The sequence below is a fragment of the Danaus plexippus genome, chromosome 5, assembly GCF_018135715.1.
Source record: "Danaus plexippus chromosome 5, MEX_DaPlex, whole genome shotgun sequence".
In the NCBI taxonomy this organism is placed as follows: domain Eukaryota; kingdom Metazoa; phylum Arthropoda; class Insecta; order Lepidoptera; family Nymphalidae; genus Danaus; species Danaus plexippus.
In genome coordinates, this window is record NC_083539.1 from 398,144 (window position 1) to 425,486 (window position 27,343).

The 27,343-nt window shown below is 34.4% G+C and overlaps 3 protein-coding genes across 3 annotated transcripts in view; 2 read left to right on the forward strand and 1 right to left on the reverse strand.

Moving 5' to 3' along the window:
- Positions 1-27,343, reverse strand: part of LOC116769217 (uncharacterized) — a 324,623-nt gene that overhangs the window by 180,001 nt on the left and 117,279 nt on the right. The gene's annotated exons all lie outside the window — the stretch shown is intronic.
- On the forward strand, positions 4,395-7,811 carry LOC116769043 (pyruvate dehydrogenase E1 component subunit beta, mitochondrial). Its single transcript, XM_032660022.2, has 8 exons — positions 4,395-4,789; positions 5,263-5,416; positions 5,967-6,153; positions 6,263-6,385; positions 6,602-6,703; positions 6,910-7,029; positions 7,320-7,500; positions 7,628-7,811. Exons 1-8 carry the CDS (start codon positions 4,581-4,583, stop codon positions 7,653-7,655), a joined length of 1,104 nt encoding a protein of 367 aa, XP_032515913.1. The 5' UTR covers positions 4,395-4,580; the 3' UTR covers positions 7,656-7,811.
- On the forward strand, positions 19,274-26,822 carry LOC116769218 (uncharacterized). Its single transcript, XM_032660258.2, has 3 exons — positions 19,274-19,426; positions 21,099-21,677; positions 26,192-26,822. Exons 1-3 carry the CDS (start codon positions 19,412-19,414, stop codon positions 26,363-26,365), a joined length of 768 nt encoding a protein of 255 aa, XP_032516149.2. The 5' UTR covers positions 19,274-19,411; the 3' UTR covers positions 26,366-26,822.

The following is a 27,343-nucleotide window of genomic DNA, read 5'->3' on the forward strand; positions in this document are numbered from 1 at the left end:
AAGTTCAAAGCAATGTTAGCACATAGTTTGTTAATATAAATGATTGTAATTGTTATTTGAATGTTCATAAATCGATCGTCATCTAGAAAATTAATTGTTCGGGAAATAAACAAAAACACAATCATAAGACGAAAGAAACATTTTATGAATCGAGCACAATATTTATTGCGAACATCCTTTACTTTCCTTTTCAGCGCGGTCGGCTGTAATGAAACATGCGATAGACAGACAAAAAAATAGAGATATCGTAAAGATTCACTTTAAGCGTAAAAACCATGATTACTACGATTTTCAGACGGTTTACTCTCAATCAAAATTTCAGCGGATGTTTAGACGTCTATCAGATGTACAGGAGTGGTAAAGGTTACATTGAATTAATAATTTAGCTTAAAACTAATCTCGTCTGCAGACAGATAATTGATGTGCTAAAGGAACCGTTCTGGGCGCATGTTTACATCAGTTTGCGAAACGTCTGGGACCTCAGCTCTAACTGTCGATTGAAATGCACAGCCACAGAGTTGAGTAAAATTTTTAGATACAAATCAGTGACATATCTAAGCATTAAAGACGGAACCGAAAGAAATTATACAAATAAAAATTGTTCATCGTAAATATAACACTTGAATTATATATTTTTAATATGGTTTGACATTACTTTCATGTGACTAATACTTTTTTATTTATAACTTTTCACTGATTTCAAGTCTTGCCACACAAAAATATTATGTAGGTAAAAGAGGCTTTCATCAGTAAAACAATTTACGCATACAAATTTATAGAAATCGGTTGACACAACTATAAGGTCTGGGAACACTGCTCGGTGTTATTCTTACGGATGTTTTGTCTTTCTTATAACTCAAATATGAAAATGTTGTCAAATACGTTCCCATAAACGTTACACACAAACGCAGGGTCGATGACCCGATCGCTACTTATTTATCTCCTGACACTTCCAAAAATAGATTTAACGGAGAACATTTTGCATAAAATATATTTAGATATCAGCGTTTTTTTTTTGTTACTTTAAATTAATTAAAGAATTATTATGAGTTTATAACAATTAAAGTTTTATTTATAAATCATATAGAAAACTTAATCTTTAATTCATACTTAAATACTTATTTTTTTCTAACTACTTTATAATTACATATTAACTCAAATCCGTCTGCCTCTCTTCTAGTATATATAATCTAATTTAAATACTAAACCTGTGTAAAACACTAACAATATGTCATTCTATTTAATCTGTACCCTCATTTCGAGTAATCTTTGCAAGACTACGTATAAACCGTTTTCAGTTTCTCTATCATACTCTCTAGTAGATATTATCATCTGTGAAGTTTTTTTTACATAAAGGATAAACGTTCCTTATTTATTGTGATGTCTCAAGCTTGTGGTGAAGCCGCTGTTCCGTGTATTTTGTTCGAAACAACCTCCAGTAACCCCGAGAGCGTCTCACGTGCCTACTTCAGCTGTGTCCCATCACTCATCCTCTAACTCAAATGACGTTACAATTTCCGACATTTCTATAGTAACATCGGATATGAGATCTGTGCGTATATTTTTTTGCAATTTTGATGATTATTTTCAAAGCTTCGAATTTATTAATCTTAGTGAATTAAAGCACATCTCGTCTGTCCGTGATCACGGCAGCTGCAAAGTAACCGAAACGTCCCTTAAATAAAAATAATATATATATAATTTATGCAAAGTCTTGAATCATTAAGACATTAATTGTCTTGCATACTTTGTTTATGAATTGGTGCGAGCTTATATCGTACAAGATAAGCAACAAGGTTAAGTTCTCATGAAACAAACAAAAGTTTAAACTAGAACTAGGCTTCTTACAGGGAATCAAAGAACGAAACGCTTCCGGAGTCCGATATCTGAGCAACATTTTTGAAAATTTTCATTAAAATCTACTCTGTATAATTAACGTGAATAACCAAATCACCAACTTTCCCATGTTTAATATTAGTTGATATGATATAAAGACATTCGAAAACCAATTTTATAAGTTGATGGTAAAATATGAACTCCAAAAGATGATGTTACAATTAAATTTTATTTACAAAACTTTCGTGTTTCATCATCAGCCTATTGCTCGGCAAAGGCCTCTTTTCACATGGAGAAGGTTAGAGCATTAATCACCACGCTTGCTCAAGATTGCTTGCTTGACTTCAAACTTATGATTTGAAATTATAAGTCCAAGTTTTCTCATGATGTCTTCCTTGAACGTCTGTCAGTGGTATTTCCATACTATTAGAAATTATATATAACTCGGAAAAATCACATTGGTACTTCCCAGATTTCGAACTCGCCCCCGCATGACTGAGAGGCGGGCCTTGAACCTCCATGCCACAACAACTTTTGTATGTGATTAAGTCAAATAATCTTATAGTTTCAAAAAACATATGAGACAAAATGACTTTCATGAATTAAAATCTGCTGCCCCTATATAAGTTGTCTGTGGATGACGATAGATGGCGCAAGCACAGAGTGACGCTGGAGGCCATGGCGGGTGATATTAAGATTATTTCGTGCATCTTAATGTTATAAAACTTGTAGAAAGATGAGTAAAAGGATGTTTTAAAGAGCGGCCGTTAGTAAGCTTGAAGGTTCGTTTTTTGTATTTTTATTGAAACAACTAATAATGATTATTTTTAAATCCTCCACAATGTATCTTATAATGTATATATGTTAAATTTCTGATTACTGCCCGCTTATTCGATAGTGTTTACCAGTCTCTGTGTGATGGATTTTGGATTATGCCCGCATCTTCGTTAATTTGATTTATTATTTATTTAAATACTTATGTTGGTTTAAGACTAGTTTCTTAATAAAATTATAAAACTTGCTCATCGTAATCGATATTCTAAAATGTATGATTCAAGAACCTGTTTATCAAGTCAAGCTCAATCCTTCTACTTTATAGAAGAGGTCTCATGCTGTCAATAAAGCCTTGTATCGCCTATTACTTTGTGTTTTTAGAAAATATAATGAGTGAATGAATTTGATATAATGAGTTGAAGACACAGATGTTTTTAAGGCTTTTTGTGTTTTTTTTTCAAGTCTTTAATTCGTATGTAATAAATAATTTTTAACTTCGGTGTGTTTTAGGAGTAGATTTTATTTTTAGTCATTTAATAAACAGACTTATGGATGATGACTAATACTTAAGTTGATGCTTTATTTAAAGTAATATAATCAATAAATTAAAAAACAAATAGTTTCTACGCGGATTACAAGACGGTATAATTTGGCTTTTATTGTTTTCCCTGTTTTAACAGATATTTAAACTTTATAATGCTGTAATGTTCTAAGCTGTAGTCTTCCCTATGTTTTGGTTTTCTAATAGTTATTAATTCTGTCCATGTTTAAAAAAATTCGGAATCTTATATAAAGTAAAAATTATTGTGATCAAATCTTAACGAACGTAAGTAGGAACAAGAAATACACCAACGATTTCCATACAATCACTATTGTTTTGAAACAAGTCATGTGGTCATGATCATGTTGTCATGAACGTTGAATAACGCGAAGAATGTTTACTTCTTTTGTTTAAAACGAACCATAATGACAACCGACTCCACTGAAAAAGACTAATTTATAGGACGATTTCTGCAAGGACTTTAAAAATGCTTTAAACATTCAAATAATAAACACGAATAACATTACGTTAGACGATGGAGAGATGATAATCATTAATAAGAATAGCTTCGGTTATTAACCCTAATTTAGACTTTGAACTTTAAATTGAAATGGTAGTCATTAGATCTCTTCATTACTATAAGAACTTCATCAAAAACCAAAGACCTTTGTTCTTTTATATCTGAACATCCTCTCTCGGGATAACATAAAATAAACATCGGTCGGGTCGGATGGGGAAACGGTTTAATTTTGCGAGCAACTAATAAAATTTGAAATACTTTGCCGATACGATCCTTAAAATATAGGTCAAGGGCGCACTGACCAACTTATTTCAATTTACAAGTTTTACAAATTATATTTAGTAATCACATTCATTTAATATTTCTATGATATGTAAATATCCTGTTTAAATATTGTTTTCAAATTATTATTAATAATTAACTGACCGGAGATCATATGAATATAAATTATAACCCGTAAAAGTCATGGCACATAGTATTGGTTTTATAAAAACCCTTTTTAACATTAGTCATTTAACAATGATAAAATATATATCAACGACTTAATAATCTTAATATAATGAAGTAAATTATATATCGTTTTATGGTAAAATAATTCCAACAAACACTATATTAAAGTAGTAAAAATTCTAGTAGTTAAAAAAATTATATTAAATTTAACAATTAATGCAATAATATATTTTAATAGAGCAACATTACAAACGTCAAAGTCAAGTTTGTCAGCTATTTCAAATTGTCTTCGACCTCCATTCATCCTTAAACCTTCTTCTTGCCGTTTACTCGGTTCTAACACCATATTTTACAGAAATATATATCATTAATATTATCATATTAGTCCAAAAAGGCTTTGAATAAGCCTAATAAGAGTGCTATCATTTATTTCCCACTTGTAATATTACAACTGTAAAAATGGCGTTAAAATCGTCAGTGCTTTTAAATGGGCTTTTTGCAAGACTTTCCCGGCGAAACTTTTCAACATCAAAGACATTATCAGCGAACATGGTCCCTGTTCGTGATGCTTTAAAACAGGCAATTGATGAAGAAATGGAGAGAGACGAAAAAGTGTTCATTCTAGGTGAAGAAGTAGCCCAATACGACGGCGCATACAAAGTTACCAGGTTAGTTTAGACTACTAAAATACTTATATGTCTGTTGATTACAATTTAATTTTTCAAAGAGATGTTGTTTTTTCATAACGCCACAAGAAATCGAACATTTGATAAAATTCACTGTATGTTACATAACCAATAAATTGTTTACATGAGTGTTTGAATTAATACTTTTTGAAAATTATATAATTATTTAGAGAGACCTAAAATATATACGGTGACTATATCTTATCACACATGTCTTGTTTACACTTGGCAAATATAAGTAAACAGTCTGTTATGATCATTAAATTTTACATCTTTTTATAACTCACATTCATTAGTAGTTTCTATCTTTTCCGGCTTTAAATACTAAACAACTACACTTTAATCTTAATTATAAATGATGCATGTTACTTATCAGTATTGCAAGTTGTTTTGCTTCACCGTTATGCTTAAACATATGTTCATAAATAAAATGAATTCATACTACTCGTTTTCAGAGGTCTTTGGAAGAAGTATGGGGATAAGAGGGTAGTAGACACTCCGATCACAGAGATTGGCTTTGCAGGTATCGCAGTCGGAGCTGCCTTTGCTGGTCTGCGGCCTATCTGTGAATTCATGACATTCAATTTCGCCATGCAGGCCATAGATCACGTGAGTAGAACGCCATTTATATGAATTTCAGTACACTATAATCAATAATATTAAATTTAACGGATATAGCCACAATAATACATGTGAAAAAGTTCACTGCAATTATCCTTACCATGCATATATTATTATAAATGGACATATAATGTAGGAAATTCATTTATACAATAACTGAGGACATAATGGCTTAATCAGTGAAGCAAAGCGCTAATATTCTAGCATTTGCAAATTCATAATCCGCTTATGTCAATCATTTGTAATGAGTCCATAAATCACACGCACAGATGTATGTTATTGTAATGCTCTTTACATATTCATTAGTAAAAAATAAATATCCTGTAGTAGCAGAATCTATGAATAATAATGAATTGCCTTTATGACTGGATCGTCTTAAGTTCTCGTCACAGAAAAGTCCATATTGTATGCTGATGATAACAACCTAAATGTCATGTATCTGTTACATTAGCTTATAACATACATTATTGGTCGACGATCCTCATGTATTCACTTCCTTACATAATTCATTCCCTTCATCTTATCCTATATATTTCAGATAATAAACTCGGCGGCCAAGACATTCTACATGTCAGCCGGGGCTGTACCCGTTCCGATAGTGTTCAGGGGACCGAACGGAGCGGCGGCGGGAGTGGCGGCGCAGCACTCGCAATGCTTCGCAGCTTGGTACAGCAGTGTGCCCGGCCTGAAGGTGCTCATGCCGTACTCCTCGGAAGACGCCAAAGGTTAGATGACAACAAATTTGAATGCAATTCTGTCATAATATAACTCATACTATGTACTTGCACTAGCTAATAGCTTCATACATTTGATATAGCCTCATGTGTGTGTCAGGTCTGTTGAAGGCTGCTATCCGAGACCCTGATCCAGTAGTGTTCCTGGAGGATGAGATTGTCTACGGTGTGCCCTTCCCCATGTCCGATGAGGCCATGTCGCCTGATTTCGTATTACCCATTGGTGAGGTTAAATCAATATTAACCTATATATATATATATTCCATATGATTTCTTCTTCCAAAAATTGTTTCCAGGCCTTAGAAAACGATTTGAATATCCTGTCCTAAATATATTAAACAACTCACTGTATAGAAAAATATCTATTTATCTAAAATACTGTCTGTGTGTATGTGATGTATGTATAAATTAATATTTTTATGTGAATGTAACTTTTAAGGTAAAGCGAAGGTGGAGAGAGCCGGAGATCATATCACCATAGTGTGTGCGGGGAAGGCGACTCACACTGCGTTGGATGCAGCCAATGAGCTGGCCGGGAAAGGTGGATATTAATATAACATATGATAAAGCATATACAAACAGAGCGTCCTCACGGGTTGAATGTCACATAGGCATATAAACTGTACTGTTCTTTTAAGTTTTCATTCAGTCAACTAAAGTCAGAGAATATAACACAAGCAATAGTAATTAATATGTACTCCATTATGTCACACTCACCGGTCTGTTGATGACACCCCCGTTCTCTAGGTATCGAGTGTGAGGTCATCAACCTCCGCTCCATCCGGCCGCTCGACTTCCAGACTATCGCTCAGTCCATCGCCAAGACACATCACCTCATCACGTTGGAGCAAGGTTGGCCGCAGTCTGGTGAGTCACTGGTTACTATTCTCACAGGGATTTGTCACTGTATAATAGAAACTCCACATAAACGCCGCTCCAACAATAATTATACAAATTAAATTAATTTGACGGATAAATCTGTGATACGAAAACCCCACCACATACAACTGGGCTATGGAACAAAATAACCTCGACTAGATCAGATATTCCGTCGCCGAGATCATCTCCGCGGATGGATGACCCGAGTCGCCAGTGTTAGAGCTGTAACATAGTCCCGTGTTCCACACGCCGAGAGCTCAAGTTATATTTGTTCCCAGGTGTGGGAGCTGAGATCTGCGCTCGTGTGATGGAGTCACCGTCGTTCTTCGAGCTGGACGCGCCCGTGTGGCGAGTGACCGGCGCCGACGTGCCAATGCCATACACCAGGAGTCTAGAGACGCTCGCTCTGCCGCAGCGCGGGGACGTGGTCGCCGCCGTCGCCGCTGTACTAGGGAACAGGTACAGGAATACACCCGCGACACACACACATAGCACAGACACATAGACACAGTTTTTTCTCAAAGTGGGCAGTAGATGAAATAAGTTTGGGAAGCTCTGCATTAATTGAATATAAATATGCTTACAGAATCAGCGAGGCGTCGGTGAGTCAGTGAGTCAGGGAAGCGGGACCTCTACCTGTCCGAGGATATTGTAAATACATATTTATGTTTATATTTATTTATATATGAACGAGCGTCTCACAGACTCCTGTCGCTGTCATGGACATAGATAATTATTAATCATGTACAATAAATGTGTAACTCTTTGTACACTGATTGTTTTCCTTCACCTGAACCTGCAACCGAATATATGGTTACTATACAAGTAAATAAATATCATTTCGCTAACTACTACCACTGATGAGCTTCAATAATATATAGCACTGATACTGAAACAAATACATATAAAAAACACGCTTTTGTAATGAGTTTTTTTTAATATGGGAAAGGTGGAAACATGAGGGATGTTGCGCATGCGTTGCCACCCTTGATTGTGGAAGAGGGAGAGGGAAAGGGCAACCGTCTCACTCATCATCGACGAAACGGAGCCGTTAAAGGCTTCAAGCCGATCTATGAGAGGGTGGTACTTACCCGGTCGAGCTATAGTAATTTGACCACAGCTAGGATCTTCCGCCTTTAAATGATTAAAACTCTTCTGCCAGCGCCGGATATAAACTGACTCGTTACAGTTTGTATTAAACACGGAAAGAAGCTGTCGTACTTTTGTTTTATTGAAATCCTAATTTATTCGTCAATTAATTCTATTAGTTTTAATCAAATAACGTTATTTTTTTATTTACAAAGTAAGCTCTTTAAAAATCACAAAAGCTATATTTGCTGCAAAAACGTTACGCTGAACTGATTGTTATGATATTTAAATATCGAAGTTAGTTTCTCTTTTAACCATCGTCAAATAACGCCAACCGAACAAACTAGATGTCGTTGTACTGATTCTATTTTTAGCGCCATCTCTTAGAATTTATGAGTACTTCTAAGACGTATCAAGTCAAATTAAGTAAATGTTTTTCATGTAGGTAACTAGGTATTATATATTTTTTACTAATTCATAGTAATTTAACAACACAATAGAGAGTAATAACAGTTGTTACTCTGTATTGTACTTTATACAGTTAGGTTACAATGTTCGACTCGGAACGATGAAGACTGTTTCAATTGAGTTGACTGACCTTTCAAAGATCTAAGCTTTAATGGACTGAAAACTATATCTTTATATATAAATGAAATAAGTCTCAGTTCCTAATTTGAAAGGAATTTTCATGAGGAAAAAGTGAAAAAAATGATGTCACGACCGCGTCCATTATAAAATTCTACTCAGGAATTTATAAAACATTAAAATGTATCCAATTGATGTGATTGACTTACAGCGTGGGTCATACTAAGAGGTTGAGTGCACTTCTATGGAATCAGCCTCACAACCTGAGTAGTGAGTACAAGGATGTCTCATACGTTGATATCGTTAGAAGGACAACTAAATAATAAGTAGAGCCTCAATCACACGAGAGCTTTCCTGACGTTTGTTATAAATAAGTTTGAATCAAACAAAAGTATTTCGTCAAATTTTAAACTTCAATCCCACAAGACAAAGATGCCCCGAGGTAGAGTCACGACTTCAATTCCATAAGCAGTTTATGATGGGAGCACAAAGTAACAGAGTAGGGTTAGGATCAAGTAGGAAAGTCGAAGATACAGATATATTGAAGGCTTTTATTCGGCAAGACTGATAACATCCATGCAATGAGTGGTTACACATATCAAATTTTTGCATCCGATTAGCACTAATATGGCGCACCTTAATACATGATTCAGCATTGCTAAAGTTTTATCTTAATGCGTTCCAAATGACTCTCCCAAATCAGAGTAATTTAGTAAAATTGGGTAAAGGAAAAAACTTGCTATAACTGTGGAAAGGCAGTTGGAACTGCTAAGCATTTGCTGGTGGAATGTAAAGCGCTCTTGGATAGCGGTCAATACTCGCGGCGTCACGATAGGGTTCTGGAAATCATACGTGAAGCGGTTAGTCTTTCGGTAGCCAGAGCGCAAAGGGAAATAACCAAAAACTAGCGATCGATATTTTTTGTGGATAGAGGCACTAGGGCTATAAAAACAAAAGTCAAGCCTTACTCTATCCTTAAAGCGGCTGCGGATTGGACTATAATGATGGATACGTAAGAGAAACAATACAAAATCCCAGACGATATTTGTGCGTCGGCCTCCAGATCAGATATATTTATGTAGTCGCGAATTTTAGGAGGAGGGGCCTACAGTTCCTTGGGAAAACAACATCCCCAGAGACCATGCCATCAAGTTCAATAAATATTACGAGCTCACAAACGAACTCACTCGAAATAGGTTCGTCGTGGATTTGTACGCGGTAGAAATGGGAGTGAGAGGTATAACGGTAAAATCTCTCTACAATCTACTAAAAGACCTGGGCCTGTCCAGAACTAATATCAATTCATTCTTGGAACGTACTTCGAAGGCAGCCCTGGTAGGTTCTTTTCAAATTTGGTTAGATAAAGAGAGGAGCCTGGACGGTGGAGATGAGTGGTTAACGGACGTTAGATAGGAGATCCTTAAACCTGGGTCGCAAGTCCCAGGCACTGTTGATTGTTGAAGCTCCTCTCCCTGCAACGCGATGGACCCGGCACTCGCACGGTGAATCCATTGAAGGCTAAGAAGTTTCATCTCTGCATTGATATTCGAAACTAATAAGAACCGCCTGTACTGTACTTTTTTGTATCTCTGTTAATTCAGAAGCTGTACCTGGAAAACCTTGTGATTCTTTTCTTCTTCTAGGAGCAAAAATTGTTATTGCTAATGAGTAAGCAGAAACATTTATAAAGTACCGTAGCGCACCGAAGCAAAAGCCGCAAAGGAGTGTTTTTCAAGCGTTCGTTAGAGCAATCACATTGAAAGCGTTATTAGCGCCTAGTTTTAACGCAACGGTATTTAGCTCTCGTGCGGATGAGACCTCACAAAAGACGTGAGTTTACCTTTATAAAAAAAGATGTTTAATATTACTATATTATTTTTAATCTACATTTTTTTTGTGACTATAAATCTGCGAGAGCTGAAAAAATATTAGGCGATATTTTTATATATTTTTTTAATTACAATAATTAACTTTTTATTACAATAAGTTGATTGTTAAGTTGGATGTTATTAGATTTTTAAGTTACACAATAACTTGGACTTAAATGTAGATAAACGATCATAAGGAGGTAATATGAAGGTTTCAAATGTGAGCTGTCTGCGCTGGTCTGGGCTGTTTCTGATGAGGACATAATATATAATAGGGATACAATGAATTTAAACGCTTAGAGGATTATTGGACATTATATTGTGACTGACAGTTTATAAAAGAATATCATGTCTGAGGTTGTAGGAGTTCCAGCGGTATGAGGTTGAACTTTTGTAGTTCTCCTGAGTATAAACAGTCCGTGCGGTGGTGTCACGTATCGGAATTCAAACGATACGCAAAATGGCGCATGGATCGCTTGCGTGTTATACAGATTCAACTCAATTCTTGTAATATGAAAGTTATTGTGATGACAGCAAATATACGTAGGCCAAATATTCTAAATTATTTTTATCTAGAGCACTATAAACTTTAACGTTGTTGTTCCTGGGCGGTGTGAATTCTTTTAAATTACTCAACACAAAACTCAATAACTTAATTGCTGTAGAAATTATGTTAGCAACATGGTCAGTGAACTATAACTCGCTGATACTAACAGCCTAATGAAGTGATGGCAAATACCACAGGGCATTCAATTTTTAGTCTCAAATAATACAGATTCCGGTCATGTTCGTTTTCAGGAGAATATGATAACAATTCTTGTAATCATCAATTAAGAAAGGCTTCATCGTTCACACACTAACTAGTTAGACGGTTTAAACCACCCTGTAGCAACAGCAACAGTTATTTTTATTGATTTAATTATTTTGACATAACTAAATCAAGAGATCTTGTGAGAGAGTGAGAGAGTATGTGGGAGAGTGAGAGAGTATGTGGGAGAGTGAGAGAGTATGTGGGAGAGTGAGAGAGTATGTGGGAGAGTGAGAGAGTATGTGGGAGAGTGAGAGAGAATGTGAATAAAGGAATAACATAATTAATAAACACATTTAACTATGTTGGAAGCGATTTAGAGCCCTGCAATACCCCGCAACATACAAGGTATGGATAGAAAAATACGCCTCTACGCTAAAGTTGAAGATGTATCATTAAGATTGTACAAACATCACTTTCATTTTGTCTCATTTATTCCGAATCGAACAAATTGCTTAATAAATAACTTATGATTTACTAAACGGCCATAGAGAAGTTAGTGTAAGCGTGACATTGCGTTTTCTTATCAACTTTGTCAGTCGAGCCAGTGACGGAGAACAAATGAGTTTCCGTCGATCTACCAGAGGAAACTGTGACGTCTTTTCTAAGTTAATTAAAACCTCTTTCTCAAACCAAACTCAAAACATCAGACATATCAGATGATATTGAGATAGATTTACAATGTATGATAACTTGTCTCACGAATCCTTCGCGAGTCTACGGTGCGCTATTTTGGAAAGAATTACGCACTCAAATTTTCTATTTGGAAAAAGTGTCTAAGTGTACTTTGAAAGTGATAGGACAGTATACTTGGACACTAAACTACTGAGTCGAGACTGACTTCAGAAACTATCTTCTGATCTGTAAGTTTTTTCACGAATTATATCGAAATCTATATATTCATGTATGTATGTGCAGGTCTTTGTTCCTTCTCTTGTTTATACCTACCCTCACGGCACTTTCTACACTCGTTTTCTTTATTTACAGGGTTTACAGGGTGAGCTTCACTCCATTTTTCAGGTTAACTTGCAGATTTCGAGGACTTATTAAATATTGATACTAACAGAAACCCTAAAGTAGGTGTGGGCTTAGGCAGGATTAGAGGAGGAATATCATCCGGCTCAACGGCTTTAGAAATGCCCAGTTTTTTGCATTGTCAGTGATCGATATATTTCCAATGCAGTTGATTGACATGTAGTGATTTGTAACTGAAAAGTGATATTTGAGGCATTTTTATAATAAATCGAAGTGAAGTGACGATCACGCTAGTCTTATTTTTTGTCTGTCTCAAGATTATTAAGGAACATTTTGTTGGGATAGTTTGAGACGTTTATTTTTTAGACTTGTCCAGAAAAAAAGCCAAGCAGCTTCTTTGTGGAGTTTATATTACTAGAATTTTAACAAGTATATCATAGTCAGTTCTCAGAAAGCAAAATCACTCTGGTCTAGATAATTGTTGTCGTATTTCTGTTTTGGATTGATAAGTCTTATTAGAGAAGGGTTAACCAGTTAGGATTTTCAATAACTTGCACGGCAGGGAAATGGATTTTGTTGTTTTTACCTGCAATATTTCATGAAATTTGTTTACCGTGTAATAAACAGATTCTTTACTGTGTCAATATCTTACAGATAATGCGACACAACGTAAACAGCTCTTTATAATTGTGATATTATTTAATTTTCTCTATAAAAAAGTTGTAGGTAAGAACACTTATATAAAAGCGTAATTGAAAAAAGAATTTAAGCATAAATAATTCTTTACGCTTCAACTATATGATGCGAAAGTTTTTGTGTTGTGAGATGCGAGCTTCCTAAAGTTTCAGCTTACCACCTAAATATAACAAAAATCGTCCAACAATGGTGTAATACAATGGGGATTTGAAAGTAAATATATCGTGCGAGAGACGTCCGCGGCGAGGGACTCCTGCTGACAGTATGATAGATCGTGGCTATTGTACACTGTACACTAGTGACGCGAGATTTGGATTCCGTTCAAAGCATTAGTTGGAGTGCCTGGCTTTACTGATTCAATAATCTAACGAACTGCTCGTATACACATTACGTTTGATTACATAGGAAACTTGTCACACTGTGTCATTAGGCAAAACATGCATTAAAGAATATGACTGAATAATTTCGATGGCAATTCAGTTGTAATTTGTTATTTGTAACCATTTTTATCCATAGGACCGTCTTCATCAGAATCTCTCATTTCAAAAACCAAACAATATAATAATTAAATGGCACACAAGGAAAGCTTTTCTCACACACCGTATCCCCTTTCCACCCTCATCAGATAAATTCGCAAAAACGTATTTATTTAACAAATTCCCTCTCCCATTTTTATTATAACCGTAGAAAGCACGTGCGTTATTTCGTTTTTCTCAAAATCTGTCCGTCTGTGTCCTTCCACGTTGATGGATCACCCAGCGAATTACAACCAACACAAATTATATATATTTTTATTTATATCCAAGATTGACATTTTCGTTAGGCTCTGAATACACGTCAACGTTCACATTGATATGTTTTGTGAGAGGTTACGTACAGAAGCTGTAGCTATTCATCTCAGTTTAAACAAAGTTCAAGTATCTCCCTAGCTAGCAGCCGACTGTTATAACTAAATTATAACGTAGGAATGTATCGACATTCATAAATAGAACCTTTGCGATAAACCGAACTATTATAATAATGTTAGATCGAGTCGAAAGATTAATACACGAAGCTTATTACATTTACACTTAGAGTTCTTTGGCTCTCACAGACATTAACTAAAACATAATGCAATAGAATAAAGTAAAAACAAAACTGATATTCATATTGATTCCACCGCACCTACCTACTGTGTACAAAAAACGAGTGTTATGCCAAAACAAAAGGCTTCTCTATTTTAAAGCCCATAAAGATCATATCTTTTTTAGCGTTATTTGTATAAAGAGTAATCTGTCACCGTAATCGCCCCGCATTAGGTCGGCTAGCCGTGAAATGCGTTAACATAGCACCACTCGATTAAATTACCCCCCACTGTTTAAAAGGACTTTAAACTGAATTGACGATGCTAATGCCATCAACCCACAGTTTATTAGCGTGTTACGGAGGAGCCGTGATTTACTGTGTCTTATATGAGGATGAAAACTTCATTTCATAGAGATAATGTTCGCTATAACAAAGTATGTACATAACGTAATATGTAAAATTAGTTTCATGTTATTTGTCTTTTTTGTTTGAGATTTTTTTATTACAATTCCTCTTCGAGTATCCTGAATAAACGGATTATCAAAATGTAAATGAATAGTTCTCTAAATATAAATATGATACTTAGTAATACACTTCTGTAGTCATCTCGTCTGCCCGTGATCACTGCTGCTGAAGAGTAATTGAATCGTGGGGAACATGTAGACAAAAAATAATAAAGATCACGCAGCATCTGGAATACTTAGTCTCACTTAAATGCGTCCACGTGAATATCTTAGATATGATTTTGTAATCATTCGAGCCCTATGGGTCCACTGTCTACCTTAAATGTATTCTTATCTCTAAAACAAAAGCCGCACCCCATGAATTGGTGTCTTAAAAGTCAAGACCCGTTCGCATTATATATAAATTGCACACTCAGTATCACGAACACAGTCATTACTGGAACATAATTATGATTTAGCTGAGGTGACTTCTTATAAACCGTCTTAACTTAAAATCTCACTCACGACAGGATTTTATAGTTTTATAATACAATAATACTATGAAATCCAAATAACTTAGACTCATTAACTCAGAATGGTCTCAAGCCTGAGTAAGACAGATTCAGACAAGTAATTGAGGTACCTTAATAAGAACATTCGAAGCGGAAACAGCTTCATGTTGTCATAATTATGTTTATTTATCGAAAAACCCTAAACTTTATCATAACTCTTTCCTATCTGCAACAGATTTTACTTCGCTCCTAACGAAGTCACAGTATTAGCTATCTTTCCTTGCTCCGGTTCCCTTCACCCACTTTTAAGCTCACAAAGCTGTAATTAGCTATTGAAATCTAATACTGGCTGGGCGTTTAATTAAAGCTTGATTTTTCTAGTCTGTCCTTAAAGAGTACAATTATTTTGATTAATATGTTTAAAATATTTCAATAACAATTTTTTAGTTTAGTGTGATCCTTGATTAATTTGACATGCGAAATATAAAGGTATTTTTTTACAAAGCATATTGAGAGTTCCGGCTATGTCACCGTTCTTATAATAAACGTAATGGTAGCTCATACACATACTGTACACGTCTAGCGAGTCACAATGATTCGTCTTTCATATCTACACACGTTATAAAGTACGAGTATCTCATTACGATCACGTCCGAGTAACGCAGAATAAATACGTTGTACCATTTGTTTTGTATCCATTACTTTAACCTCCTCGGTCTATGTAAATTAATCATATTTATGTATATTTAAAAGCATGTAAAGTCATGCTTATGTATAGACAGTCACACACTTCCACGAGTTCCGTTTAGGCCTGCACTAATGGCATGTGACAGCTTCTGATGGATCGGACAACCACCCCCCTCCCCACTCCACCCGCTACCCCCTACCCCTACCCCTCACCCAGCTCTACCCCTACCTTGTACCTACCCACATCTCGAAGGGTGATGTATTTTTCGAGATTGCTTATAACGAAGGTAATTGTGGATCAATAATAATACTTTCCTCTCATCGTTTTATCACAATCATAAGTAATTATGTTTGTTTTTCTTGTAAATCAATAAATAATAGTTAAATACAGTTTTTTATAATCCATGCAAGTCCATGCAAAGTAAAATGTTGTGTTGAATAAAAATATAGTCACCTTAACCAGGTTAGTAAGTTAAAGAATCACGATAACGTTCTTAGTACGTGACTGTTGCATGCCACAGACTGCAGAGCCTGCACTATATTAATTTAATAAACTGTTGTTAACTGTCTGGCCATTTGTCTGTCTGTGCCTTCATTTGTCACCGTCCAACGCGCCATGTAGATTGATTTCTATAACAGAAGCGTTATTAATGTGAGGTTTTTTAAAACAAAGAAATTTATTTCGAAATATTCGGCCTCCCGCCCACTCCGGGCCAGCTATAAGCGTCACGTCACACGTGTAGCCATGGACGCCAAGGCGAATCGTGACTTTATAATTGACGAAATTTGCCAATTGTAATTACATCAGACGTATGTTCTGATCGCCATTAAGATACTTTAACCAATTCAGGCTTCACAGTAAACTCACCACACTCAGAATATAGACGCTGTATATATATGTAGCGATTTAATTGTGGAATTAAAACACTGTTAGTAAAATGATTTACAAATTCATACGGAACCTTCGTGTCATCGGAATGAAAATTTTTTTTCTTTAATTTCTCTACCGTGAGGTTCACTATATGTACTGGGTAGAGCGAGGTTGCGGCGGGCGGCGGGAAATTGACGTTAGCATGTTAATTATAACGTGGTATATTATTAATGGCAGGTGCTGGACAGACAGACACTTCCTCGTGCTGTTGCTTATGTTCGATTACCTAATTTTACAGGAAGTGAACACATTATGCAAAGTTTCATATTTTGAAGGACGTTCTTATTTCCTGATTTAGTACAGCCGGTTTAAAAAATATATTCAACTTTAATAAGTTGCTAAATTTTCGACAGTATGCTTAGTACAAGTATATAGTCACACTACACACGAAGCGTTTCCCGTTTTTTATTCAATAGCCTACTTCAATACTGTGTGAGCAGATTCATAAACGAGGAACTATTAACGCTGTGTTTATGGTGTGGTATAGTGTGAGTTGTGACGGTGCTAACTCGTCCTACAGAGATCATGCTACCCAAATGATAATGATAATAATAATGATCAAATAACGTCACATATCATATCATATAACTAATCATAAACCTGGCCAAGGACAATACAACCGCAGACTATACTGAGCAGTAGGCTATAAAATGGTTTAAAGTAATGGCCATCCAAATTATTATTGCCAAAAAATAAATAACCTTTATATTGGTTATGGGAACGATTAAAATAGATCGAATACTTTTTGACTTTTTGTTATTTTACAAAAACGAACTATATTCCGTAGTCGTTAAGAACCATATTCGACCGTAACGTGTGCAGCCTTAATCGCTTCTAGTTCGATGACGGATTTAAGGTGTCTGTCTAGTTCCGGCTGTCAGGGAACAACAATTTTAACTAATAAATAAAATTTTAATCAATCCCTGTCTCTTATTTATAATCAACTTTGTTTGAGGACATCAAAAATAAGGTAAATATTTCTTATAAAAGAATTGTAAATACATCAAAACGAACTTTAGTCATAGCTGGCTGCTGGGACAACTCCTAGAACATGGATGGAAATAATAAACGGGTTACATTAAAAGTATAACAGAATATACATAATATGTATCTTAATATAATATACCTAAATAATGTGGTAAAAATATCGGGATAATTAATAAAGATGTTACCGATATGCAACTTAAATTCGGTAGTTTGTTCTTGTGGGTGTGTGTGATATACTCAATTCTACTTGAATTTAAAAGTCTTGCCTTTATTAACATGAACATGAGCTTAAGCTGAAATCTCAACAAAGAAATCCTGGTCCCTAATAATGACCCAATCAAAACAATCACATATCTTTTCGCTATTATATTTTATCTGGAAATTTAAAATACAATTCACAGAAGAAAAGCCGTCGGCAAACGCTAGTGCTTGTATGAAGTGTCTTATATTTAGTCATCCTGAAAGCTTGTTAGAGTGCTTCTTGATTTTTGAAACTTTTAATTGAATGACGAGACAAGCAACGTGTAAATATGTTCAAATACATATAAACACAAAACAAATACTGATATACCTAATAAGTGAAAAATTAATGTGCCTTTTAACTTTTCTCATCTTCCCCGCTTTTAATTTATTTACTTTAATAGTTTTAGAACGTTTCACACAAATTTCTGAACGTCAGATCTGAGTATCCTTTATTTAATTACAATATATAATATTGTTATTACATTAAATCAAAATGAAATGATAATCGAGAATTTATGTATGCGTGTTGTATGCCAGGAACATTTGATATGAAAGATAAACTATGAATGTAACGAGAAACCTCCTTGACCTCCTCCACAACTTTGATCGGCATCAAATAGCTCAGGCTGTGACAAATCAGTCATCACACAAGACCAATATAGACGGACACTTAACCTACGTAAATAATGCACCTAATATTTCCATTGTAATATATGAATGTAAGATTTTGTAAGAAAACTGAGTGAGTAGGTATTTATAGTATAGTATCATAGCAGAGATTCACCTCGCCATCTGCAGGTTTTTAACACTGGGCATATTTTGAAAGTTACATTTCGTTTTAACCAATGGTTGTAAATAATATTATAAAATGTTATAAATTACCGACTTTCGATGTTACTAAAGGTAAATAAACCAAGTATATATACGCGTCACGATCTCTGAACACTCCTCGGGAGATCATGTAGATCTAACAGTACATGGTCACCTCATCAGTTAACTGCTTGACTTTTGTGTTATTTTTGTTAAAACTTAACTGTTAGTTATAATGTTACTTGATCCAATGTATATCTCCGAGCCGCACCGCGGATAAACCTAACTGAAAGAAAGCGAAAAATGTATTTTCGTTCTGTAGCGAGGGAATCTAACAACTATAGCCCGAGTTTTCATTACCAATCAAATAACAATGAGATTGTCCTGAGATTGCAACATCTTTATAGACAGAGACGTGACGCTCGACTAGTGTTACATCGCGAGAAATAAGATCTGATGTTGGCGTCGCGACGATACAAAAAAAAAACAATATATCTAATATCAAATAAATAATTTTTGACTTCCGCAACCCTGTCTTATAAAATGTTGCATCTGTAACGATGGCGAGTGGTAGGTGGTAGGTGGTAGGTGCCAGGTGGTAGCCGACAGTCGCGTGAGTCCGACCGCGCCAGTTGAACGTGTATCAGTTTTAATATCAAAGTGATTATAAAATGAAATCTTCAATAGTAAGTCAATATATATATATAGTTTATTTTTACAAAATATTTTTTTTATTTTATTTTTCGTGTATTGTTCAATACTCTAACCCCAGTGAATTATTAATAATATTATTAAATGCGTTTTTTGAGTATTAATATACGTGTAATTAAGTATAAAAAAATAATTATATCTGGACTTTCATTCAGAAGAACCGATATTTGTGTTGAATGTCAATAGATAAGAATCAAATAGGAACGCTTCCTGTGTTGTCAAATTAAGAAGAAAATTCAAATTATATTCAAGTCATAAGACTCAAGACTCAAGACTCAAGTAACAAGTCGTGTAAACGAGGGAAATTGAAACCGTGTACCACAGACACGTAACCAAAGATTATTATATTTATAATGACATTAAAACAAGAAAAGAAAGTTTACGATCTCCATTAAAGTCCTTTACAGTTAATTTACGGAACGTACTTGTTTACATTTCATAATATTAGTGCTGAGAGATTATATCATTGAAAGAGGAGAAATAATATTAACAATAACAACTATGGCATAGTGTTGTACTTACGCCTTAGATGTATCGTTATATGTAATAGTGTTGTACACACATTCTCCACGAATCATTGAACAATGAGTACTTATTTTGTAAGTTCCGGTCCGTCGTATAATTAACGGAAACCGTTATAAATATAAAATTTATTCATTATTTTAAAAGATTCCGAGTCGAGTTCAATAAAACACTGCTTATTTAATAATAAACAAGACACATTTTTGAGACAAATTTTTTTCGTCAGAAACGTCTAACTAGCATTGATATATTAATATATTTATTAAAATATTGTCGATTTCTTATATGGTTTATTATTTTTAGTTTTATTATTAACTTTAATGTTTTGTTTAAAGAAAACTCTAGTGTCAACATAAAACGTAATAAGATATTTCATGTCATCTAAATTACATATCGTAAAAAAGAATGAATTCAATCGTAATTCAATATCGAAATGTTCCTTGCTAATGAATTAGTCAGAGATATTAATATGTATAAGTCTATGAAATATTAAATATAACTCTCGTAATATTTGTAAACGGCGTTTGATCTGAAACCGCGTCAGCCGCTTCCACCATCACATAAATGTTTGTTTGCTGAGTTAGTTCGCGTTTCGATACGACCTTAAAATATACCAGAAGTTATATAAGCCGAGAGTATCGATGCACGTTAATTAGCTTTTCATATTCAAATCGATTTTCACATTATATAATGTGAGGTCAATCACCTCGGTTCATTCTACTGTACATTTCACTTTGTATAAGGAGCGTTTAAGAATATTACTAATCTTTAACCTCCGACACAAAAGACAGCTGTTGTGAGATCACGTCGAAGTCCGTCTGTGTCATCTTAGCTCTAAGACGGAGCAACCGATTTCGATGCGGTTTTATTCATTTGAAAGCTAGTTTACGGAGGTTCCTAGCTGCGTTTGTTTCCTATCGATCCGGCAGTGCAAGAGCCCCTTTTGAAAATGATGTTTGCCATTTTTCTCATGTGATTACCCGAGTGATTACCTCACTCATGCCAGTATAATTGTTAAATGAAATTTTCATTATATTATATTTGTATAGTTTTACGCCAGCACTTCAATTCTTCCACTATTCAATATTCAAGACTACTTTATTAAATCACTGTTTTTTCTTCCAGGTACTTATATTTTCTCTCCTTGCGAGCTCCAACGCTATATCTCATAGCTTTTCTGGACCAATCTCAGCAGCATCCAAGTCGCAGATCAGATTCGCGATCGAGAACAAATACGACGACACAGGCCCGGGAGCCAAAGGGCCAGAGTACGCGTACAACACCTACAAAACCTTAGAGGAGGCTCTCATCAGTTACCTCGATGATCCCGACACCAAGCTCCCCGAAGGAGAAAGAGAGAGAGCCGTCGCTGCTCTTCAAGTACCACCCATACACACACCAATAAGACAATATCCCAAAACGGTCGAAGAGTACACTGGGTACAAACCAACAGAACGACCAGCACTTAAACAGTACAATTTGCCTAAAGAGTATTACAGACCTGTAGTCGGTGTTAATGAGCACCAAGTAAATAATATTGGGAACAATTACGTCAAAGCCAATGATGGTGTGAGGTTCCACAGAGTACACCCGGTACAGGCCAGGCCGGTGGGGTCGGTGTACTACAACAAGCAGCCGCAAACCCAGCAGACGTTCAGCTCATTCAATCCTAACCCTAGATACAGCTTTTCTTACGGCGTTCACGTGAGTACAAATTATTAGTACATTATATATGGTCTAGTTCAAGTAATAAATAATCCACGCTTTAGTACAACAGACTTATTTGTTTTATTTCCAAATATACAACTGTATTTTTTTAATATGCAACAATAAGAAATAAGTATGTACATATATTGTAAGTATCAATATTAAAGACTGATTTTTTTGGCAAGCGCCACTTACAAAAATCACATTTGGACTTTATTCTGTCGCAAGTCATGAAACAGCTCGTGTTGTTATACATACATACTCCCAGTATCTCTCTCTCACTATCTATATCTGTTCAGTTTTCATATAATTGTGAAGAAAACATTCACAGAGCTATCATCTCAACCATCGTATTGTTTTCACGCGTCTATTGTTTTATAACAACAGCGATGAGTGTGAGCCGCACCTCGCTTGTTACGAGTGGCTAGTTGCTACAATTATCTCCTGCTACATTAAACCATACTTATGTGAGAGTAGAAACATATTTTATATTTTTCAATAAAACGAACTCCAGTCCTATGTTTTTTCTGAGCCTGACCTCGACACACTGAGCGACGGGTTCCGGGTACATGGCGAACATTTTTGTAATCGCCAATAATATGAAAATAATCAGTTCATTAATTATACATTTCATAGATTTTAAAACAACATTCCGTTTTTATAGAGCTGACAATATTTGTACAACGATTCCTTTTTGTCCCTGTAACTGTAAGTCCCTAATGAAATCTGCTTCACATAACTTCATACGAATCACGTATAACTTTCCATTTCTTTCTATTTAGTTTTCTTTTTCCTTCAATCAATCAATCGATCGATAAAAATTATATTAAAAATGGAAACGATTGTAAAATATTGTAAGTTCAACAATAGTTCATTGAAAGAGTTCCTCGGACCGTGACCACTGACCGCTGACAGCTGACCGCTGACCACTAACTGTCGATCAACAACTCTCACCTGATTTGTTCATTGATATCCTCTCAATACGAATCAATTATACCTAATTATATATGTTAACATATATTTGTTATTTAACGTAACAAAGTTTTGTAACAACTAATATTCTTAATAACAATCTATTTAACATTCTAACCGTTAAGTCTGTTCTACACTGTTACATTTAAGGTTTAACGTGTTTGTAAATATATTATTATACTGTAACTCTTACGTCTGTCATGGAAACAGATAGTGTGCACAGGATCTTGTTATATCTCATGACAAATTAATTCCGGTACGAAAATTCACAAGTAAAACATTCATTTTAACTCCGACTCTCCTGTATCAGATGACAATCCGCTGATTGCTCGCAATTATTTTCGTTTTATAACGTAATGTGTATTCGGCTTTATGTGTCATGTAATCAAATCGATGTTCAGTAAAAACAGAACTCAAGCGTTAATCGACTCATTATATTAAATGAAACTAGTATTATTCGGATATACTACGCGGATTTTATTATTTAAAAACTACATAATCCCGACGTTTCGGTTACTTCCAGCAACCGTGATCACGGGCAGACGAGGTGTGAATGTCTGTAAATCCGTAGTAGTAAATCGTAGTAAATCCGAATAATTCTAGTTTCATTTAAATGAATACTCGCGAAAATCTACGACTCATTATATTAATGTATATTTTACACGGTTACTATATACACTTCATTATTATATATAGTTCATATTAAAATTGTACGTAAACAAACGGAACCCGCCTCTAATAAGTAGCATCAATTTACGAACTACATTAACAGTCTTATAACGGATGAGTTCGGAGCTTTGACGTAATCGTAAAATATACGAGCCTATTGCATAAAATTTTGGAAATAATTTAAAATTCAAAATGAGTTGTAACGTTCGGATTAGGAAACGAGATGTTATGTTAACAGAGGGCCCGGCGCGCGCTGCGATACACTCACCTTGAACCAATTCACTCAGAAAGAACCGTGGAGGCGTCATCTCGAGTGAAAGTTGAGAGAAACTTAAATAATTCCGACGTACATTACATTTAAAGTAAAATAATATAATGTCGTGTCACTATAGAAACTGAACGGATGCGTGCGGTGACTCGTAAGAGGAGTCACGGTGAAAAGTTAACTTTACGTAACAAGGAGGAGAAAGAAAATATTAATTGATTCATAATTAGGTATCTTTATATAACTTGTGTATACTTTGATTGTTTAAATTGCACGGAACAGATAATAAAACATTAACTGTAGTAATAAAGACCAAATTAATTTAGGTAATGTAATTTTTATTTCTCACTTTTAACTATAACTATGTAACAGTATACCTACCAGCAAACAGAGGAACACTTTTCACTTCATATCATCATCAGACTTTACGTCAATTTAGGTTTTTTTTTATCTCTAGTAAATCAAACAACCGTTTAAAGCCTTTGCGCTTATGTCGCTTAATCAAAAAATAATATATTTTTAGTAAGTAATATTGTAAAGCAGTGAATTACTGTTTGTTTTCAAATTCTTTTTCAAATAAATTTTTTCAAAATAAAAAGTTTTATTCAACTGATTATGACGTTTTCCAATCCTTCGTTAAGAATACTGTATATCTATATACAAATAAGTATTTTATTGTTATTGATGTTTTAAGCCAATGTCATATAGAAAAAACAAAACTATTCAGACCAAAACTTTTTAACGTTTTGACAACCAAATAAACTTTCACCCATGTCGTGTCTATGGTTTGGGAACGCGATGAATTCTATTGTAAGCAAAATAACAATGGCAGTCGAGTTTAGTTTTAATAGATTAAAATAAAACAAACACTAACACAATAATATAACCTTATAATATTTGCACGAGTGACTTCAAACCAAGTTTAACCTACATAGATAATTAATTAAAAAAATGGAGGTAAGCGCCTGTAATGATCTTTACATTTTGATGTAATAATTAAGACATTGTGTCTGAACTAACATGTCTGTGGCTGGCTATCGCGATGACCGCTGATAGCTCTGTTCTGTTATCCAGCAACATTACGACATACCATTAAGTAGATCAATGTCGGACAATTACTTCTAAGTTTAATATTTAATACCGAAACAATGGCTACACGAGGCCGTAAATTACAAACTTTTATGTTTTATCTATACATCGCTGGTTGTTAGCAAATGTTATGTTAACTTCAAGTACGCGGACAGCGATGGATATCGACAACAAAGAATGCTTGCCTTGGTAACGATCAAGGTAGGAAGTGTTCGCTGTGCCGTTATGCAACTCACGCGCATGCTCTATTGAAATATATTTTTGTTTTGATCTTTTAATTTTAGTAACAGAGCTCATTTTTATGAAACTCAAAAATATAACGACATTACGTAATTCTGCTTAAGGAAGACAAGATCAGTGTCTCGAATTGGACAACTTACTTAACTTAATAAATATTAAGTGTGATATATTTTTCTTTATTTACGATCATTATTAAATAGCTTAACCTTCCATTTTTAGCATTCATGTCAATGTAACAAATATTAATAATTGAGTTATTTTAAGATCGCTGACCTTCATCGCTTATATCACTTTCATCCCGTTTCTTAAACTAATAGTAACTCAGATCTCCGTGTTAAATGATATCAACTTCCTTTATACGGTGAAAAGAGATTGTCATGTCTGTGAAATGGAACTTTATATTTTACTTAATTTAGGCCATAAATACATCAATGATGGCTACACTTCTTATTTATCAAATCACAAAACGTAGGAACATTATTCAGACCGATTAGAAATAGCAACGCCCCTCCCGATATTAGACACTGAACGGTAATTGTACAGTTCTGACGCCATGTGTTGGTCTACTCGTCGACATTAATGGAACAATCAATTTTCAGTTGGGCATGTCTCTTTATTATACACCTTCCTCTTGATTTATTTATCGTCCTTAATGACAAACTATATTAAAATTGAATGACTGGTGACATAGTTTATGACAACCGGAAGCAAAAGAATTTAATTGCTCTTAGGAAACTTTACTTGAGACTTTCTCCAAAAAAAAACTGTTTATACTAAAAGTCTATAAACTATCTGCCGTGGTGACCCCAGTTAACTCTACTTTTATTATAAGAAAGACCAACTTCTACTCCTACGTAGGAAGAAATTTATTTTTTGTTGATACCTTACTCAACCAAGAGACTTAGTTTCTGCTTGAAAGTTTTCGATACTTTTTTTGTCCCCGCGTACATTTTTCCTTCCACTATGTTATTGTACATTTAGTTTGTTGATTTGATATCAATTCTTTTTCGGTTCAATGACGCTGGAAACAAATTCAACATTAACATTAAAAGATAAAAAAGATTTGATGGAGTCTTATCAAGTTTCAGCAAACAAAATGTTTCATAAGCAGAAAGATTTAAGATTTTTATTAAATTCTAAAACACAAACTACATCCCGGCGGAATAATCCAATACAAGTCAATCAGATACAATATATTCTGCGTTCTGACATTAGTCACCGCTATAATTCCTCGTCTCATCGAAGGAAGGAATCATACGAAGTCTACTTGTTCCAGGATAAATCAACCGGAGACAGTAAATCAGCTCATGAGAGCCGGACTGATGGAGTGGTCACGGGGTACTACACCTTCATGGACGCCGATGGGAAACAACGAACAGTCCACTACACCGCAGATGACCAGCAAGGGTTCAGGGCGACGGTACAGAGATCCACCTCCACTATACAGTGATCAAGTAAAAAATCAGTTAAAAACTCCCGTGCTCATTGAATTGTGTTGTAAATCAGTGATTGTTTGATATGAATACAAAATATAATTAACTTACTATTCAAAAGTAATTACATTGATATATTTGTGGTTTACTGGTGAATGTAAACAGGCTTACGAGATATTAGCTTAAATCATACAAACAGAATATTTTTATGAATTTATTCTGAATATATTTTTATATTTTTTTATCGTATATTATTTATAAGTAGCAGTTAATGTCTTGTAACCTCCAATATAAAATTAAATTCGATTTGCGCTCTTCTACTTACTTGTAATGAATGTACCTAGTACCTACCTTATAGTTAAAGTTACATACTATATAAGCATATTGTACACTGTTTGAAGTTTGTAAATAATTTATTATTCGTCAATATTTTTGTCCACCTTTTTATGTAGAAATAAATTTACTATAAAATTATATTATTGTGCTGTTTTAATTGATTATATATTTAAGATATGAATCGCGTATGTTTTCGTTGTTGTTATTTTTTGCTAGTTACACTCTACTTATATTTATCTTCAGATGAATCTTCTAACAGCCGAGGATGCAGCCATAGGTACTTAGGTAGGATAGGCAGGTTTTTTTAAATATATAAAAATTAAAGTCGAGTTTTATATATGTACTAAAATCTTTAAACAGCAGTACCTTACACATAGAACTAGTTTTCAACAATTCAAATCAAAACTATTTAAAGTTGATGAAAATCATCTAAAATACTTACAAATTAAGAACTTAACAAATTACAATGTATTGAAATATCAAAAAGAGTCTATATACATAGGTATGTATAATATTTATACAATAGATTAAAAAATAGATCGAGAACTACAAAATAAATAAAAACACAAGAGTTCGTTATAATCTTTCTTCTATAAAAAACATTAGTCTTTTCGTTGAACATGTTGTACATTCTCTCCACACCTTGAATAGGAATCACC

Excerpts from the sequence above, each read along its gene's own strand:
- LOC116769043 (XM_032660022.2), top strand. The coding sequence starts at position 4,581 with ATGGCGTTAAAATCGTCAGTGCTTTTAAATGGGCTTTTTGCAAGACTT. Across the intron at positions 5,417-5,966 it reads CCATGCAGGCCATAGATCAC|ATAATAAACTCGGCGGCCAA; the intron begins GTGAGTAGAACG and ends TATATATTTCAG. Across the intron at positions 7,501-7,627 it reads GCCGCTGTACTAGGGAACAG|AATCAGCGAGGCGTCGGTGA; the intron begins GTACAGGAATAC and ends ATATGCTTACAG.
- LOC116769218 (XM_032660258.2), top strand. Across the intron at positions 21,678-26,191 it reads GCTTTTCTTACGGCGTTCAC|GATAAATCAACCGGAGACAG; the intron begins GTGAGTACAAAT and ends TACTTGTTCCAG.